Raw genomic sequence first — 16,441 nt, 5'->3', positions numbered from 1 at the left:
TCACGTGCTACCAAATCTGAAGATGGCTGCCAGAGGCGGGGCTTAGGGAGATGGCAGTCATTGGCTGTGGTCAGTATGACGCAGAGATCAGTGATTGGTTACTACTACGAAAGACAGATCAGAAACGAAACTGATACTGATTTTTCTTCACCAAGGATTCCCAGCCTGACGACGGGGAATATTCATGAGCATGTGAATCCATGCCAGACATGGCATGCCATGCCATGCCAGACCCACCTTAGACTAGAGTTTGCTTCTCTTGTGGAGAGTATGGTCATCTGGCGAGGCATTGTCCCTCAAATAAGAGATTTATTAACCATACAATCATATGAAAAACCAAGCCAGGATAACCAAATTAGGGAAGCAAGGGAGGTTACCATCCTATGTGAATATCCTCTGCACCCAATCTAGTGCGGTGCTAACTGATTGGGGAGAGAACCCGGAGAGACATTTCCCTACAGGGAGGAAAAATAAGAACAGAAGAAAACCCCATGCTTTTTTTATACACCAGAGGCAAAACCATTTACAGAATTCCTGCTGTCCTAAACTGGAAGGCTATTTGGGCCCATCTAGACACTGGGAGTAAGAGGTGTGCCCTAGAAACAGAATACCTTTCCTGGGGATGGAAGAGGATTGTAAAAGAAAAGAGTAGGCTGTATCCATGGCCATGGAAAAAGGGACCTCCTATGGACTGTAAACAATTATCCCAGTTTTTATTCCCCTATAGACTTATGGGAAGAAGGGGAGTTTTCATCTGATGGTCCCATTTGGAATTGGGAACCCCAATTTGAGGAAAGACCTCCAAGTACTAAATTCCCTACTCGAGGCAAAGTGGGGGGAACCCTTGGGCGGAAAGCCAGAGAGTTTTAGGGGAAGGGTATGTGATGAATCTGATGATGGCATTACTCCTTTCCCAGCGATGGCCTCTCCCCATTTGGCCAGGGAATGGTAGCAGCTACCTAATCCTGACCCTCGGAGGAAGGGACATAGTCCGAATCATCATGGAATTTCCCAGTTTCCTTACGCGTCAACTACTCCCTAATAAAATCCCAAGCTTCTATGACCGGTTGTAATATCACACCAGACTATGTGCCCCAAGCCCCTACGTTGCATTGCAGGGTCACACCAGTAATATTAACCATTACAAAAGCTCCAATATGACCATCATTGAAAACACTAAGGAGTACTGAGATATAGAAGAGATATAGATTAAGAAAAGTCACTGAAGCGATCTGGAGTGCGTCTTCGGCAACAGCGGATTGGACAAGGCCCATTCAAAACAGGAAGAGAAGACTTCCTCAAACAACAAATGGGAAGTGCAGCAGTCAGCGTGCTTACCGGTGAAAAAGAAGCCAGATAGAGCGAGACAAGGTCTCGAGGAATTGCGCACCCACGACAGCTCGGGGAATAAAAAACCCTGACAGGAAGGAGCCAAGCGGACTTCCCGACGGCTAAGGGCACAGAGGCAACAACCGAACGCTGTTGGCCGGCAGGGAAGGTCTGTACCACTGCTTCAGAGCAACAAGAGCAAGGGTGATGCCCAGACAGAGGTGGGAAGGTCCAGAAGTCAAACCACAGTCCGTGAACTCACAGGTGAGGGAAGGGCCACTGAGGCATGGGTGGGAGTGCAGGAGACCCACTCAGTAAACGGGGTCGAATACCCTTATGGAAAGCAAAGAAACATTCAGAGGAATTCCGAGAAGGGGACCCCGGTTATGAGTAGAAGCCTGGCTACCAAGTATCAGAGAAAGAGAGCGCAAGAGAACCCTCAGGGGCTAGAGAACATTGGTTAAATCTGGTATAGTAATGAACCAGGCATATTCCTGAAGCATACAGAGTTAAGAAGTTGATGAGACTAAATGTAATAAGAGAAAGGAGCTATGGGAAGACCTAGTCCCCCTTGTTCTTTATATATATAAATATTGCGAAACAAGCTCTGACCAGAGAGCATATCAGGCAACTTGTGAATCTAGGACTTGCACCCAAAACCTAAATACCTGACGGGAGAGTATACCAGACAAACTGTGAGATGGGATTCACACCCATAAGGAACTGTACAAACACACCTGGCAGGAGACTATTCCAGATGCTTTGCAAGTCTGGGACCTGCACACAAGTTGTGTTGTCTTGGAAAGAGAAACCCAAGGAAGACCCATGCCCTTAGGATCTGAACTGTATTGAATGTGATGAAAAGGCTGGGGAATGGGGGTCATTTCCCCTGGAGTAGATTGCGACGCCAAGATGAAGGAGTTATCCTCTTGGGCTATAAAGAACTTGATTATTCTTTTTGAACTTTTGCTTTTTCTGGAAAGAAACCTGGGGAAGGGAGTCATTCCCTGGAACTGTGAACATTATTTATTTGGAACTTTTTTGGGAGGTATACCTTTTGATGAACTTGAACATTTGCGCACTTTCAAAGACAAAGACAATACCCTTAACACCTTAGTTTGTTTTTGGAATGAGAGGGCTAGGATAGGATTTCAGACACAGGACCTGATTTGATTTGGACATCTTGACATCCAACAGACCCTTAGTTTTGGTTGAGGTAGGGATATACCTCATAGTTCAGGGATAGTGAGGCATTTTTCAACCGTTTTATTATTTAATACAACCATGAGTCCACTGTGTCCGAGTCTCATTCCTGGTTCCTCACAGAACTGCAGCTGATGGGCTCTAACCCTGTCAATACTGAGCAACTAAATTGCAGCAGAAGGGAGCTAACCCTGGTGAATACTTGTTCATCTTTGGGATTTGCAGCAGATGGGATTTAACCCTGGTGAATAATTTTCCATTTTGGGATTTAACCCAGATATATATTTTTTGCAACAGGTTTAATTGACCAGGACCTGGAGTGCGCGCCTCGCCCTCCTTCATTTTTTCACATATCTGTATATGAGACAGACGCTTTTTCCAAGGGAGAGGAACTACGCTACAATGTTGGTTTACAGGTTTTAGTAATCTTCATCACTCCTTTGCTCTTCCTCGTCATAATACAAAAAGTGGGAGGGAGGGTAGACCCTGTGATTGATTAGGATTATCAATACATTCTTCATCTATATCACAATAGGCCATATAGGTATGTTGTATAGGTGCATGTAGGTCATCAATATTATGGTTTGTAGGTGGTTTTGATCAAGTATTGTCTTCTCCCACGTGGTCCTCCCGCAGATAGCCACCCACAGGGTCCGAGTCAAGTACCTTCTGCCTTTCCCTGGCCATGCAAGAGGAGTTTCCCTCCAGAGGATTAGTAACTAGGTTGCTGGGTTCCTCACAGTATACAGGTACTATAGCTTGCCAGAGAGAGCTTTGGCTCTCAACTCTCTCGCCTCCCCAGTCTACATGTAACTGGAGAGAGATATCGATAAGTGTTAATATATTCTTTCTTTTATGTTATTTGTAGTGTTTTATTATACATTAAATCTTACCATTGGCATTTCCAACATTTAAAGACGTCAACCTTTTATGGATATTAACTGTATTCTTTAAAGAAAAATCCCGTTTCATATCCTTTTTTAAGGTGAACATGTAATTAAGGTTTTTTAGACTTGCTTGTATTTTTTCGTATAAGAGTTTACTTGTGAATTGATTAGCTAATGAATTTGTACTATTCCCATTACTTAGTGCAGTAGTTTTCAATTTTCATAAGAGTACATAAGATAAATGTCTCACTATATGAGACAATTACGTTTAAGAATCAGATGCTCTTTTGATTCAGAGCTTGGCTTCTCTGCACATCTTGATTCCAATGGACTCCTTCCCCATATTCCTCATCTATTATACACCCATCCCAGCACAGCTCTTCTCTGGAAACCTTTCCGGCACCCAGGGGGCTCAGTGCAGCTCTGTGTCGGCTCAGTCCAATGACTCTACGCTCCCCACTCCGGATATGTCGTCGGGCCAGTATATATAGAGATGCCCCGTGTCCTCAGTTCCTTTTTTCCGTGCACTTTGTCGCTGATCAGAACACACTCATCGAGCATACTTATTTACTTACTTTTTTAAGTATAATGCCTACTCCTTCCAAGCCCTCAGGCTTCAAGCCGTGCCCTGACTGCGGCTGGCAAATGTCAGTCTCGGATCTGCACCGAATTTGTTTGTATTGCTTGAGGAGCAGGATTGCAGGTCTTGCCAGTCCATGCACCTGAAGGCCCTGCAGGAGAGGGCGGCGCATATATTTACCTTCATCCACAAAAGTAAGGGTGACGCTTCTCGGTCAAGGTCGCATGGCGCGGAACAACACTCCAAGGAGTAGGCGGCTCCGTGAATGCAAAAGGTCAGAAAGGTACTGCATCAGTAGAGTTCTCTCTCCCTGAGCGAGTCCTCGCTCCAGCATTCGTCGTCTTTGAAGAAGAAGAGAATCTGCTTCAGGTGCCTTTTCCTACCCAGTCCCCCACGCTGGAGGAATTGGAGAGCTTCTGAAAAAAGATGTTTGACATCTTTGCCAAGGCACCGCGGCTCCGGCCTCAGCACGCTGCAGGGTCCCACCATGTCTGCTGCAAACAGCAGGGTACCCTTTGTGGACCACTGCCACACTCCTAAGGGCTCGGGCCTGGACCAGACAGAGAGGGATGTTACTGGGCACCGACATGCCCCGCCTGCAGGATCGGCGGCGGTGGTGCTGCAGGAATACACCCTATTCCCTAGGAACAGCTTCTTGTCAAAGATGTGTGACCTAAATCTAAGGATGGGAGCATGCTACCACCATCAAATAATAATAACGCAGTCCTAGTAGAGTCTTTGTCAAAATAAAAAGGGCCTATACTAAAAAAAAAAACTATTGCCAATCCTTACCTCTAATAACAAATGGTGTGGAAAAATGATGTGTACAAAAGAAAAGTGTTCAGGAAACAATATGTCAGGCTAACTGAGTAGTTTGCTTCCTTTCTCCACATTTTCAGCCCGGGACAACATGGCACACTCGAGCTTCGCACACACTCTGGTTTCTCTAGCACGAGGATGCAGTTCAGAACAGAGATATCCGGATCTTCTGCGGCAAAGTCTCTTTTCCAATAAATGTCTCTTATTCACAGAATGCCTAAAGTAACAAACAAATGCCAAAGTTCCTTTCTCGTCAGGATTTTCACATAAACAGTCTTTGGGTGTCTTACTCACCCCGGATCTCCCTCAGTCGAGTTCATATCCCTTTTTACCAGTTCATAAGGATCTCCCTCAGTCGGGCTCGGACCCCTTTGCACCAGTTCACTGGGGGCAGGGGGTGCTTCCCCAAGCTTTCACATCCAAACAGCTGTCGAGGACTTTCAAATGTGCGAGGCATTAGCTCAACCTCATTCTGACCGCCTCTAACATAACTGTTAAATATAGACCTCTGCTGGGCTTGAGCCTTTCATCCACAGTTTGGTTGTGTCTCTCTGGCATGAATGAGGTTTTGATTTTTGCATGTTTCTTCTTTTCTAAACTACAATCACAACTCCCCCTCATCGAGATATATACTTCATATTTCATAGTTCACAATCTTTTTCGAAAAGGCATCATACGTTTGGCCTGATGACAACCTTGCCTTTTGCTTTTCATTTATACTTTCTCTCCATATACATTTAACAGTCATACTTCTTGGTTGTGATTTCACTCTGTTTCTTTCAAGAATTATAGCGGTTTAATTTTCAGCACCCAGCATGCTTCATTTACCATAAACTTTTCATGCTTGACTTTTTATGTAATCACTTTCAATGAGTTTTCTTTGTTCATACTCTCACTGAAAGTATCCCAGTGTTTCTGGTTTCTCTGAAACTTACCGGTGCTTGTGCTTGAAGTGAGTGTGTACTTCTCAGCGCGCCTCCTTTGCCTCTGGGATTCGTCAGTTTTCCCCTTTTGCATTTTGGCGTTCCCGCAATGCCTGAAGAGGGTGAACACACGCTTGGGATGTCAAAGAAGCGATTTTCTCCAGCCCTGCTTCCCGCTGTACCGGCTCTGCACCACAGAGCCACTTACTAGAGTAGATCCTCTCACATCAGGACTCCACGATTTGGCGCCTTTTGGTCAACAGCCCAGCTTCCTGCAGCTCCCACCAGCGCTTCGCCTTGCAGCATTCCTTCAAGTGTGTTTTAGTGATCCACCTTTTATACTGGCTAGGAGGTTTAATAGGAGTCAGGTGTGAGTAGTTGTCTAGCTCAGCCTGACTCTGGCTGACCTTGTTAATGGGACAAGATGGAGATCGCCCATAGGAACTCATGGTGCATTGGTCCCTATGGATCATTCTTGTCTGCCTCTTCCTCGTCCCAGTGGTTTTAAGAAACAGTAGTGGGGGAGAATTATGGAAGTTGTAGTAATCAGGAGGGATTATAGAAAAATCCTGGGTCCATTTCTCAGGGTGAAAGGGGTGAGTGTATGAGGTTGATTTTAATTTCCTGGTATGTTTTTTTCCTTCTTGTTACAGAAATATACTGGGGTATGAGGGAATTCAACTGACAGTATCCCATAGCAACTGAAGGGGTGTTGGTTAGGGGTACACCGAAAAGGAGGAAATACTGTCTTTCCCTTTGATGTTTCCTTGTCATTCCCTAAGGTTCTGGGCAGTGAAATACCCTTGGGTTTTCACTGGGGTGACCAAATCCCTTTTGGGGTTGAACCTATGGGCTCTAGGGAGATGAGGGATTTCCTGGAGGAATTCTACAGGGAATGGGACGATGTGCTGGGCCTGTCAGAGGACCTGCAAGGGGCATATGGCCTCAATACCTCCCCGGAGATTACATTTTTGCCAGCTGCCATCCGAGCGCTTGATTGCTAAGGTTTCCTGTTCTCTGGGGCAATCTGCTCCATCCAGGTCCATGGTTCAGTACAAACGTTGTGGCATCCTGGACGGTGCCCCCAAGAAGGAGACCCTCCTGCCCTTCAATATTGGCAGTAGAGGCCCGCTGTATTGGAGGTGTGGGAGAAACATACCTCCTTTCTGGCAGTGCACAGGGATCTTGCGAGAAAACACTGTCCCGCTACGTCGGATCTGGCCTTTCCTTCTTCTCATGGTTCACATGAGAGCTTGGTGGTGCAGGCCACGACGGCTAGCCTGAAGACCTCTACTTTCCTATCCCTTCCAGCGGACAGGGAAAGTAAGAGTTTTGACGCATGGAGCAAGAAGGTGTTTGAGTCTTGCACTGTGTGCTGTGAATGCCACTTATGCCATGGCAAAGTTCTCCTTCGGCCTTTAGACTGCAGTGGCCAATGCTTTCAAGTATGTCCCAATGTTCCAAGTATGGGAGAGATGAGAGGCGGTGTCCAGTCCTACGTCTCTGACAGCAAAAAATCGGCATGGCAGATGCTATAGTCTAGACTGGACACAGCGGACTGTGTGGGAAGGGCTATGGCCACTAGCTCAGTGGTCAGACATCACTCATGGCGAAGGACGTCAGGCTTTGTGGCTGACGTCCAGTCCAGTCTGCTGGATATGCTGTTTGATGGCCATAACCTTTATGGAGCTAAGGCTACAACGCCCTCCAGAAGGTTGTCATCCAATGCGACTGCTCAGTCTTTGGGTCTAGCAGAGCAACACCCTTCCAAACAAATGTCATCTTGGAGCAGGGGTTTTCGTCCCTTTCCTGCCTTCGCCCGAAACAGCCATGGTCAGTATTCCCCGGGAAGAAGACAAGGCGACGTTTCTCGAGAGGCAGCAGAAAGGGTACCCAGCGAGGGGGGCATTGTAGCAGCCACTATCGCAACCGCACATCAGGTTACCAAACCTCATTGACAGACTTTGCCATTCATCACTGGTGGTGGGGAGGCCTACTCTGTTCAGCACGGAAAGGTCGAAGACCACACCCGACACTTGGGCGTTAGCGGTCATTCAGGAGGGATATTGACTTCCATTCCTTCAGTGCCCCTCGGAACACGGCCATCCCCTTATCTCTGGACCCCATCCTGGAGGAGGTCTGTCAGCTTCTGGCGTAAAGCGCAGTCAAGTTGGTTCCATGCTCAGAACGAGGGAAGGGGTGGAGGTGCACCCCATCCTGGATCTGTGACTGCTGAACTACGATAAACACAAGACGTGATGGCTGGAAGGTTTATAATTAATCTTAACCTCTGGCATTGCACTGAGCAACCCTTCAGACTATTGTTCTTCGCCTGCCAAGCCATTACAGAAGGGGAAAGACTATATGCAAATCAGGCTTGGTCCCACCCCAAAACGACAAGTTAAAGATGGTTACTCTAGCCTAGATTCTACAAGCCCTCGATCTGCATGACTGGTTGGTTTCCCTGGACCTTCAGGATTCCTACTTTCATGTGCTGATTCATTGAAAGCACAGGAAGTACCTGGGGTTTTCACCCAGCTGCTAGCAGTGGTGTTGGCTCGCCTGAGGAGGAAGGGCATTCGTCTTTCTGTACTTGACTGGCTCATCCAGGTTCGCTCCCTTAGTGTCAGAGCACCTACTCAACAAATGCACTCTATTGCACAGCCTGGGCTTTTCCCTGAACTTGAAAAAGTCCCTCCAATTAATCTTGGACATTCGCCTTGTTCAACAAGAGCGGAACTCTTATTGAAACAATTGACTCCTATTAATTGATTGATGTTACTGGTATTTAGTTGAATGAGAGGGAGGTCAATTTCTATCAGAAATTACTTACAAAAGCTCATTTAGAGATGGTGGAGTCATTCCCGGGAAAGGTGCCTGTGCAATAGCCCAAAGATGAGAGCAAGTGGTAAGCCAGTTTGACGATGTGAATGAAGTGGGACATAGACAGTGGACAAAACAAAAACTGTTGATTTACAAAGGTAACAAAGGGGGATAAGTGCTGCAAACTACAGAGGCGTTCTGTACACATGTACACACTTACGTTATCATGCAGCACTACAAAGACAGTGGTTAGGTTGGGTAGGGAGGATGAGGCATTGGGTGGGAAGTGTGGGATTCAAACTTGTGTTGCTCTGGGTTGTCTTGCTTCCAAGACAAACTTGTTACCCCTTAACTATCCTCCTTGCCCTTGGATAGTAAGAGAATTAACTTGTAAAAGTGGCAGTTGTGCATGGAGAGGCATCAAGCATGGTGTTGGTCGGTGGAAGTGGGGGAGAATCTGGAGAGATTATACAGACTATGGGTAATGAAGTTGAGGACTTTATCAAGAAGTAGGAAAAAGTAGAGAGGAAGGTCAAGGAGTATGCACGAGCAGTAGTCTAGTTTGCTGTGCACAAAGGTTGCAGTTCGATTTTTATTTTTGTAGAGTGGCGAGTAAGGATTGGACACATTTTCCAAATGTTAAGAAGGATGATACGAGCAGCGGCAGTGATTCATTGTTAGCAGTCGGAGGTCTCTATCAAAGACAACCCCAAGGTTGCAGGCCTTTGGCGAGGGAGCAAGGAGGTCAGTTGGGAAGGAGCTAGTTCAGGGGAAGGTAAAGCTGGTGTTTGTAGCCTGGGAAAAGAGGATTTCTGTTTCCCAATGCTGGAAGTTGTATAGTACTGAAGATTTGTACAAGTAATTGTATTATTGTTTTTGCATAGCAGTTAACTCCTGCTGTACATTTTAAAATGCAGACAAACTGTTTTGTAAAAGCATGGTGTTACCCTGTTTTTTTCCCATTGTTTATTTTGTGGAGAAACATTTGCTAGTTAAGAAATGTTTTAGAATTTGGTCAACCGTTTTAAATGAAATAGTGGGTTGGTTTGGGGATTATTTAACTGTTGCATTTTGCACAGTCTGCTAGAGTAAACTTTATGCTGGTTGTATTTTTCCCTTCTTTAAATAAGTGTGGGTGTGTTTGAGGCAGAACCATTTACAGTATTATAATGATTAGTCCACTATTTAAAACATATTTTGCATTTCCTGAAATGTTTCCTTCTGTATCATCATCAATGCATTGACGCATATAGAAATAGTCTAACTCTGCAAACTAGCAAGAGCTTCTTTTATTTTGTGCTCTTTTTTTTGTGGTAAAATATTGGATTGCCATTTACAGGTGCTAGTTGTAGTAGCTCTCCAAATACAATTATATGTTTGCCACCATAATCTTCACTTCCTCCCATTTTAGAAGTTCTTTGAATATTAGGAACTTGACATTTAGCTTGGTGTTTGAGACCAAGCTGACCTCCGCTTCCATGAGTACTTTCATGAGTTTTGATATGTAGGAAACTTCATCAGCTTCTTAAGCATGCAATTTACTGTATGTTTGTGATGTGCTGTATTCTGCAGGAGCTTGAATAATCTGTGTAATGTAATGCAACTTGGGTTGTAAGCTGCAATGCGTGTGGGGATTTCAAGTGCTGTTACTACACATGCTAATGGATTGTCTAATGTTTGTCCTATACATGCGGAAATTACTATGGTTAAGTAGGTTTTACCTATACCTACTTGAACACTGATGCACATGTCCCTTGATGTACCTACCCACCTATGTGATGTGGAAGTGGGTGTTTTATGAGGAATCTGTGGGATCAAGGTCAAAATGAACCTAGATGTAAGTAAGTTGTTCTTCTAATAGATACCTCCTTCCTTAACTTAGAGAACTACAATTCTGGTGGAGAGCATTACTGAAAAGGGTGTCCTCTCTAAGAAAGGAATTCAGAAAATACTGTTGACAAAGAAACATGTGCAAGGTTGCCCACACTGAAGCATGACAGAGGTCTATCGCATGTGCACCCCATGACCCCACCCCCAACAGAACACAGACCCATCGACACGTACCCGTTACAAGACTTGTTTAGTAATGGTCCTGTCTGAGCGGGTGCCAGTAAAGCTGATAAAATCCTGATGGTCTTACAGAATTCTCATGTTCTAGAGGCATAAAAGCACAAAGCCCTCATGGCACCACTGCTCCTCATTGGAGGGTCGGGAAGGAAAGATTAATAGATATATCTTCCAAAAAAGGTGAAACTATCTCTACCTCGAAATAGAGCGATATGGGGGCCTCTCACTTACCCGTCTTGCCAAAGTGGTGGCTACAAGGAAGGTCACCTTTAGGAAGAGTAAACACAGAATGTAACAGTGCATGGTAGCAGGAGTCATCACCCACAGGAAGGTAACAATGAGATCTAAATCCCACATAGGTACAAACGACCGGTGTGTTGGAAACCTATTTGATAAACCTTTCAATAGCTGCATAATAGTGGGTATCATTGGGGAAAGAAATCATCAGGGCAGAAGTGTTCTGAAACACTGCCTGCCCTCGTACAGAAGTGGCCTTATTACAACCTAGGTTATGTTTTAAAAGATGATTGCAGACAAACTATAGATGCCAGAATACAAAATACCCAAACATTTCATTTAAAGTATTACAAGCGGCAACATCAATGTTGAATGTCAGTAACCTTTTTTGTTAATTGTTCTTTTTGGTAAGACGTGTTAACATGTAAAATAAGATTAATGGCATTCTAAACTTGTTTTTTATAGGAACAAATTCTGAAGCCTCAAATGCTTCTGAAACAGAGTCTGATCACAGAGATGAGCTAAGCGACTGGTCACTTGCTCCAACAGAAGAAGCAGACCATTTTCTACGGAGAGGCGATGGACGAAGACGTGGTAGCAGTGCCCGTGGGCAAGTAGGAAGAGGTCGAGGAGGCTTTAAGGGTTGGTTTCATGTTCATTTTTACAGTAGAAATTGATTCCAGAACAAATGCAAATGTCTGTCTGCATTGTAGCTTAACTCTTTGCTTGCATACATTAGTGATACCTGCATTCAACATCTCCAATCTCCAGGACCCTCCCAGGTCCAACTGGGTTTCTTCCTCTCTGACATCTTTTTCTCTACCTGTGGTGTCCCCCATGGATCTAACCTCTCCTCCTGGCTATTCAATCAGTATCTGGCACTTCTTGCTCACCGCATAGCTGCTCTCTGTCCCAACTTTCAGTGCTACGCGGATGATACCCATCTCATTTTCAGGCTACCTCGGCCTTCTCTTCCACTTCCCTCATCTCCGACTGTCTTTCTGCTATCCAGGAATGGTGTGCCGCCAACGACCTCTGCCTTAATGCCAGTAAGACTGAGATTCTACTTATCGGCACACCCACTCCCTCCTTCCCTGCAGCTCTCTGGCAGGCCTCCCTTGGCCCTCTTCCTGCTCCTGCCTGCACGGCAAAAAACCTCGGGGTCATATTCGACTCCACACTCTCCTTGTCTCCTCACATCTCTGACGTCTCTAAGAAGTCACACTACCAGCTACACCTCCTAGGAGGTATCCTTCCTTTAATTTCCTTCCCCCAGAAGCTCACTGTCTCCAGAGCTCTGGTTCTCTCTAGGCTGGACTACTGTAACAGCCTCTATCTAAATCTTTGTGCCTCTACTCTCTGCCCTTTGTAACTCATCCAGAACAGGACTGCGAAACTTGTCCTTGGCCTCAAGCCCAGGGACCGTATCTCTCCAGGACTGAAATCACTACACTGGCTCCCAGTGGCTGCAAGGATTAAGTTCAAAACCCTCTGCATTATCCACAAGGCCTTCTGGGGCCTTGGGCCAAAATACCTGCAGCTCTCTCTTCCTAAATATCTTACTTCTCGAGCCCTTCGCTCATCCACCTCCAACTACCTCAGGGTCAGCGCTTCTCCAAGCAACGAGCTGGTGGTAGATCTCTCGCCGCAGCAGGGGCCTCCCTCTGGAACAGCCGTCCTGCCTCCCTGAAACTTGAGGAGAACCTTCTCTGGTTCCGGAAGCACCTCAAAACCTTCCTCTTTGCCTCCGCTTTCTCTTCCTCTCTCCCCTGCTAAAATCACTGAACCTGCACTAAATCTGCAACTGGGCCACTCACCGATCTCATGTCCTGGCTCAGCCACTCTTCCTTGCACTGCCTACATGCACTACGAAACTGTCTCTGTATCCTACAGCCCCTTCTCCCGGCACTTACCTTTGTACTTGCCACCAGCTGGCCCTATTTTTTTTTTCTTGTATTCTACTAACCATGTACTGCACTTCCCCTCTCCCCTGCACTTTTTCCCAGTCCCCCTACCCTTGCACTTGCGCAATCTGAATGACACCTGGCCTAGTAGGATTGTTGTCTGTCTCCCTTTGTTCCCCCCGCCTCGTCGCGCCTTGAAACACTTGTGTATAGGTGTGTTACAAATGCCATATATCATATCATAACATCCTGCACATTCACTGCCATTTCGTTATGCTATATCATAATTAAGCAATATTACCGGATGCAGCAGAGCCGTTACCGGGCTAAGTAATGCCCTGGACCAGGTAGAAGCCCAAGCGAAACGAGGGCTTTACCAGTAGCCCTATGCATTACCAGTCCCAGTAAACTCCCCCCATCCCTCGCGAGGGTGATATTGCTATATTGCTAGTAGTATCCTGGCACGTTGTACCAGGAAAGTAAGTGTTTTTTTTTCAGTTGAGAAAGGACACATATGGGGTTTCTCAAATAATAATTAAAAAAAAAAGATGGCTGCCATGGATCGGGGGAAAAGGGACTACAGTTACCTTTTCTTTGTTAGTGTACTTTACTTCCCTCTTTTCCTCTCGTTATTTCATGGGATTTCACTGCCATTTATTGTTGACTGTTAGTTAAGCTCCTCCTCCTATTGTGATTTCTGATTCTGCCCTCATTTGAAAGTTGATAATCTCCTGGGAAGTCTCTGAGCATCTGTCCCATGAGCAATAGTGAAGGCATTTGCAACTCATCACCAGACAAGATAGGCTTAAGATCAGGACCAGTATTATGAGTAGGATATGCCCGATAGAAGCACCCAATGGATATTCCCAAAGTAAAAGATAGCCCACCTTCCTTTTCGTTGCTGGGTGACCAACAATTGACCAAGGGGCGGCTGTATTGCGCCTAGTGGACGGTGAATACGAAGCATTAGTGCAAAAGAGATTGGCAATGTACTTTTCAGTTCAGGCGGTAGAGCTCATGGCGCTTATAGAAGCGCTACAAGTGTCACAGGGGTGCCACGTGACCATCTATTCAGATTCGACGTACGTCACTTCAACGGTGCACCCCAGTCTCGCACGTTGGAAGAGGAGGGGGCTCAAGAGGTCTAATGGGTCCCCAGTTTAGAATGCCGCGTTATTAGATCAGCTCATTTTCACACTGTCACAACCATCCGTAGTGGCGGTCGTAAAATGCACCGCCCACACCAATAAAACGGACAAGGTCTCCCTCGGAAACCCTGCCACGGATGCAGCAACCAAAACAGTAGCATACCTTCCAGTACTTCAATCACAAGAATACACTGTGTTAACACCCAAAATCGAGCAACCCCCTGTTCCCTATAATTCACTGCCAGCTGCAACTGCACAAATGATTCAGTTACAGGGACGATCACCGGAGGAGGAAAAGCAACTACCTCTCCATCACTCCTTTCCTTGGCAAACTCTTGGACAAGCTGGCCATCTCCCAGCTTAATCTACATACTGAATCTGTTGGTTGCCTTCATGACCACCAGTCTGGCTTCAGAGCTGCTAGAAGCATGGAAACTGCTCTTCTGAACACCTGTGAAGACTTGCTCTCTAATCTTGACTCTAATCGCTCTTCTGTCCTCATTCTCCTCGATGTATCCTCTACTTTTGACATGGCCAACCATGCCATCATGCTCAATTGCCTCCGCAACAACTTTGGTATTACTGATCAGGCCCTGGCCTGGTTGACATCCTTTCTCGACGACCGACCCTCTCAGATCCAACTGGTGCCTTTTCTCTCTTCTATTTCTCACTCTACTTGTGGTGTTCCCCAGGGGTCTAACCCTTCTCTGGCTCTTCAACCACTACCTGGCACCTCTTGCCCACCCCATCGCTGCTTTCTGCTCCAATTTTCAATGTTATGTGGATGACACTCCGCTCTTTTTCAGGCTGCCTTCAGCCACCATTGCTTTTTTTCTCATACCAGACTGTCTGGCCGCAATTCAGGAATCGTGTGCCACCAGTGATCTCTGTCTTAATACCAGTAAGACTGAGATCCTCCTCATTGGGACACCCCCTCACTCCTTACCTCTCTCTCTTTGGCCGCCCAATCTGGGTCATCTTCCTGCTCCTTCCTGTGAGGCTAGGAACCTTGGTGTCATCTTCGACTCCACCATCTCCTTCTCTCCTCATATCTCTGATGTCTCTAAGAAGCCAAACTATCAGCTGCACCTCCTCGGAGGTATTCTTCCTTTTCTCACTTTCCCCCAGGAGCTCTGTCTCCAGAGCTCTGGTCCTCTCTAGGCTGGACTATTGAAACAGCCTCTTTCTAAATCTTCCTGCCTCTCCTCTTCGACCTTTACAACTTATCCAGAACAGGACTGCAAGACTTGTCCTTGACCTCAAGCCCAGGGATCGTATCTCTCCAGCTCTAAAATCTCTTCACTGGCTCCCCGTGGCTGCAAGGATCAAGTTGATGAACCGCTGCATCATCCACAAGGCTTTCTAGGGCCTGGGACTGCTCTACCTCAAACTTTCTCTTCCAAAACATCTTCCTTCTCGAGCTCTCTGCTCATCCACCTCCAACTCTGAGGGTCAGATGCTTCTCCAAGCGTTTGGGGCAGATCTATCTCCTCGGCTGGGGCAGCCCTTTGGAACAGCCTCCCTGCATCGCTCAAACTTGATCAGAACCACCTCCGGTTCCGGAAGCAACGCAAGACTTTACTTTTTGCTTCCGCTTTCCCTCTTCCTCTCCCCTGCTGATGCACCGTACTGCTCCGCGCACTGGTCACCCTCTGAACTTGGGCCCAGGCTCCTGTATGTCCTGTTGCCCTCGCACTGCCTCCGAGCTCCACTTAAGAGACTGTATTTGCAACCCTTCAGTCACTTCTCTCTGCACGTATGAGTCACTCGCTGACTGCATTTGTGAGTTAACTGCACTTCCCCCTTCCCCGCCCCCCTGGCACTTCTCTCCTTCCCCGCACTTACGCAATCTGAATGACACAAGGCCTAGTAAGATCGTTATTTTGTCCTCCCTTTGTTTCCTCCTTGTCTTGTCGCACCTAGAAACACTTGTGTACAGGCGCGTTATAAATGCCATATCATATGGTATCATTGACTTTAACCCTTTGTGCCATGGCTTTTCCCCCCGTGCCAAGGACTTTTTTGGTGATTTTGGTATGTCGCTATTCAATGCCTTGTAACTTTTTTGTTACATGAGATATCTCGGCCAAATTTGCCCCCTTTTTTCCCCCACATGTAGGCGTTCGTAACGCCACCCAGGAATCCAAGGTTGCTGTAGGGGGGTGACAAACAATAACCAAAAAGGGCGAGAATTTTGGTTTTTTTCAAAAAATGCCAATAAAATGATGTACAAAGAAGCCTGTGGTTTTTTTCCCTGTAAGAGCTAGGAACAAATGGTTTGCTGTGCTGAATTCCCCAGTTCCCTGGCTTTCAAGAACAGGTTGAATCGAAACGAAAAAAAAATATTTTGATGTGGATTTTGGCCATTTTTGCCAATTGGACATGCGTGGACGGAATGGAAGAAAGGGGTAGGAAAGCCGAATTGGAGGACAGAAAGGCATACATTTCTGAAAAGTAGACAAAATTCCAAGTTTAGGAAGGGGTGATTTGCGCAGGTCGGGCAACAACTAGGTAGGGGAAA

General features: G+C 46.2%; 1 protein-coding gene across 1 annotated transcript in view; it reads left to right on the top strand.

The window, feature by feature from the left end:
- FMR1 (fragile X messenger ribonucleoprotein 1) overlaps positions 1–16,441 on the top strand; it is an 821,120-nt gene that overhangs the window by 684,232 nt on the left and 120,447 nt on the right. The window contains exon 13 of the mRNA XM_069612766.1: positions 11,334–11,510. Coding sequence (XP_069468867.1) covers positions 11,334–11,510 — 177 coding nt within the window. The remainder of the gene's footprint in view (positions 1–11,333; positions 11,511–16,441) is intronic.

Source organism: Ambystoma mexicanum, chromosome 5p (assembly GCF_040938575.1).
Source record: "Ambystoma mexicanum isolate Mex_15411 chromosome 5p, UKY_AmexF1_1, whole genome shotgun sequence".
Taxonomy (NCBI): domain Eukaryota; kingdom Metazoa; phylum Chordata; class Amphibia; order Caudata; family Ambystomatidae; genus Ambystoma; species Ambystoma mexicanum.
The sequence above is the reverse complement of the archived record's forward strand: the minus strand, read 5'-3'. Positions and strand labels throughout refer to the sequence as shown.